The sequence below is a fragment of the Hipposideros armiger genome, unplaced genomic scaffold, assembly GCF_001890085.2.
Source record: "Hipposideros armiger isolate ML-2016 unplaced genomic scaffold, ASM189008v1 scaffold_525, whole genome shotgun sequence".
Lineage (NCBI taxonomy): Eukaryota > Metazoa > Chordata > Mammalia > Chiroptera > Hipposideridae > Hipposideros > Hipposideros armiger.
In genome coordinates this window covers 892,864-895,516 of record NW_017731875.1, presented here as the reverse complement: position 1 = coordinate 895,516, position 2,653 = coordinate 892,864, and the positions used below count along the sequence as shown (strand labels likewise).

The following is a 2,653-nucleotide window of genomic DNA, read 5'->3' as shown; positions in this document are numbered from 1 at the left end:
TGGAGGTTTGGGGCTGGCTTGTTTTGTGTCTCCATCCCTCTTATCAGTCTGGACATGGCTTCTTCTTTATATCCTTAGTTATAAAATTTCTGTTTAGCTAGACTTAAGATGGTTCTCCAGGTTGATTACTTTATAATTTAATTGCAATTTTGATGTGTTCACAGGATAAGGCAAGCACAGAGTTCATCTACTCTGCCATCTTGGATTTCCACCCATCAATAGATTTCTTAATAGTCATGTGGATGACAGTCATTTTTTTTGTCTGAAAATTACATTATTTTTATATCATTGACCAGTTTGTTTCAGGTTCATGATAAGGAACATGGTTTTTTTATTCAAAGAAGGTAATACTATAGTGGGTACTAGAAAGAAAATATTGGCCAGCCGAGTGGCTCAGTTGGTTAAGAGCTTGCTCAAGAGTACGAACTCTGAGCAACAGGATCGCTAGTTTGATTCCCAGCCCTAGCTGAGCTGTCGATGAGCTGCCAACAGGTGGCAGGATGGTTCAGCTAAAAAAAAAAAAATTTGTGCTGAGAGTAACTGAAGGAGACAGTGAGAAGGAGTATAATCATGTTCAAAGGCTTTTTAAAACTTCTCATGATATTGTTCTTATTAGCTATATATTTCATTATATGAAAGAATCATCATAAATTTAATAATTTCTACCAGCTGAATGTTCTTCCCTCCTAGATGTTTTGACAGGTCAAAATTTTCAGATGTTTGTCTTTGCCAATCATAATGGTCATAATATAATCAATAGAACATATGAGTGCCATTAGCAATATGTATTTTCTCAACTACTCAGAGAAAAACTCTTACAAGGTGCATTTTGTTATTCTTTTTTTTAATTTTTAAAAATTTAGTTTTCAATTACCGTTGACATACAATATTATGTTAGTTTTATGTGTACATTCTTCATTGATAGATGAGATAACCAAGGCTCAGGGGTTAAATGAGTTGTTCAAGATCACAAAGGGTATAAGTGAAGGAGACGAGTAGAAGTGCTTTTTTCCCCCAAAGGTCACATTCTTTCTGCCATACTATGCCATTTTTTAAACAAACATTCTTTATTTCCTAAGAATAATTTGACACAAGTAAATTTACTGTATCCAAAGGTATAACTCCCTAAGTAAATAGATCAGGCTCAAATTCTATGGAAAGAGAAAAGGCGATTAATACCATTCTGTATCTGCTTGGTCTTAATACTATAGATTATTGGATTCACAAATGGGGGGAAAAGGAAGTAGACATAGCTCATAATTATATAAGTTACATGTGGCACATATTTCCCAAATCTGTGAATGAAGGTGAGCCCAATCACAGTGACATAAAAAACCAGTGCACAACTAATATGGGAGACACAAGTATTTAAGGCCTTAGCCTGCTCCTTACCTGAAGCAATTTCCATGATAGTCTTAAGGATTAGGATATAAGAGATAAGGATAAGCACAGAGTCCAAGAAACCAGTTAATGAGACCAGGGCTATTGGATAGAGTCTATTGAAGGTGGTGTCAGCACAGGCCAGTTTGATCACATCCTGATGCAGGCAGAATGCATGGGAGAGATCATGGGATCTGCAGTAGGGGAATCCAGAGAGGGTGATGATCATGGGCACAATAAGTGTAAATCCTCTCATTAGAACCCCTAGACCTAACTTCACCACCTTAGCATTGGTGAGAATGGAGGTGTATCTCAGGGGATTGCAGATGGCAATAAAACGATCATAAGCCATGATGAGCAAGACTCCAGACTCCACAATGGAGAGTGAATGGATTAGATAGGCCTGGAAGTAGCAGGCTCCATGGCTGATCTCCCTGTGGTCCAGCCACAGGACACCAAGCACAGTGGGCATCGTTGTCAAAGTCACTCCAAGGTCTGTGGCTGCCAATATAGCCAGAAAGTAATACATAGGCTCATGAAGAGTGTGGTCTTCACTGATAAGAAAGAGGAGGGTGCCATTGCTGAGGAGTATGGACACATAGATGAAAAAGAAGCCTAGGGAAATCCAAGGATGAAGTATCTCCAGACCTGGGAAGCCAGTCAGTAGAAAAGGGGCAGCACTGATGTTGGACCACATGGTGGATCCCTGAGTTGAAACAGAAAACGGTCTCTCTCAATGACCCCTGTCCAGTAGAAATATAATTTGAGCCACATATGTAATTTTAAATTTTCTAGTAGCCACAGTAAAAGAAAAAAAAGGAAGAGTTAGAAATAATTTTAATAATGTATTTTATTTAATCTGTTGTATTCAAAATATTATCATTTCAAAATGTAATCAGTAAAAAATCATGCATGAGAAATTTTACATTTTATTATATAATGCTTCAAAATCCAGTATGTAGTTTACACTAACAGAAAATTCTAACTCAAGCTAACCACAGGCTACGGTATTGAACAGTACACCTCAAAACTATAAAATTATTTTTGCTATATCATTTGATAAATAAGAGATCACAGTCTTTGTAGAAAATTGTGCTCAACTTGTATCCATCCTTCATAAATTTATTGTCCCATTTCTATAATTAGAATACTTTGTATTCCCTCATTTTCTTGGTCATAATCCTCTGTTAAACCTTGCCTGAATGTCTGGCCTCATCTCATTTGAAATCCAAGACTCTTTCTAGTTTTGCCCTCTAGTTTCTCTTCATCTCTA

At 36.9% G+C, this 2,653-nt stretch overlaps 1 protein-coding gene across 1 annotated transcript; it reads right to left on the bottom strand.

Annotated features, from left to right (window-relative positions):
* Positions 1–1,144: 1,144 nt before the first annotated feature.
* LOC109396534 (olfactory receptor 51B5-like) lies at positions 1,145–2,077 on the bottom strand. The gene has a single exon (XM_019668397.1). It carries the CDS (start codon positions 2,075–2,077, stop codon positions 1,145–1,147), a length of 933 nt encoding a protein of 310 aa, XP_019523942.1.
* Positions 2,078–2,653: the final 576 nt, after the last annotated feature.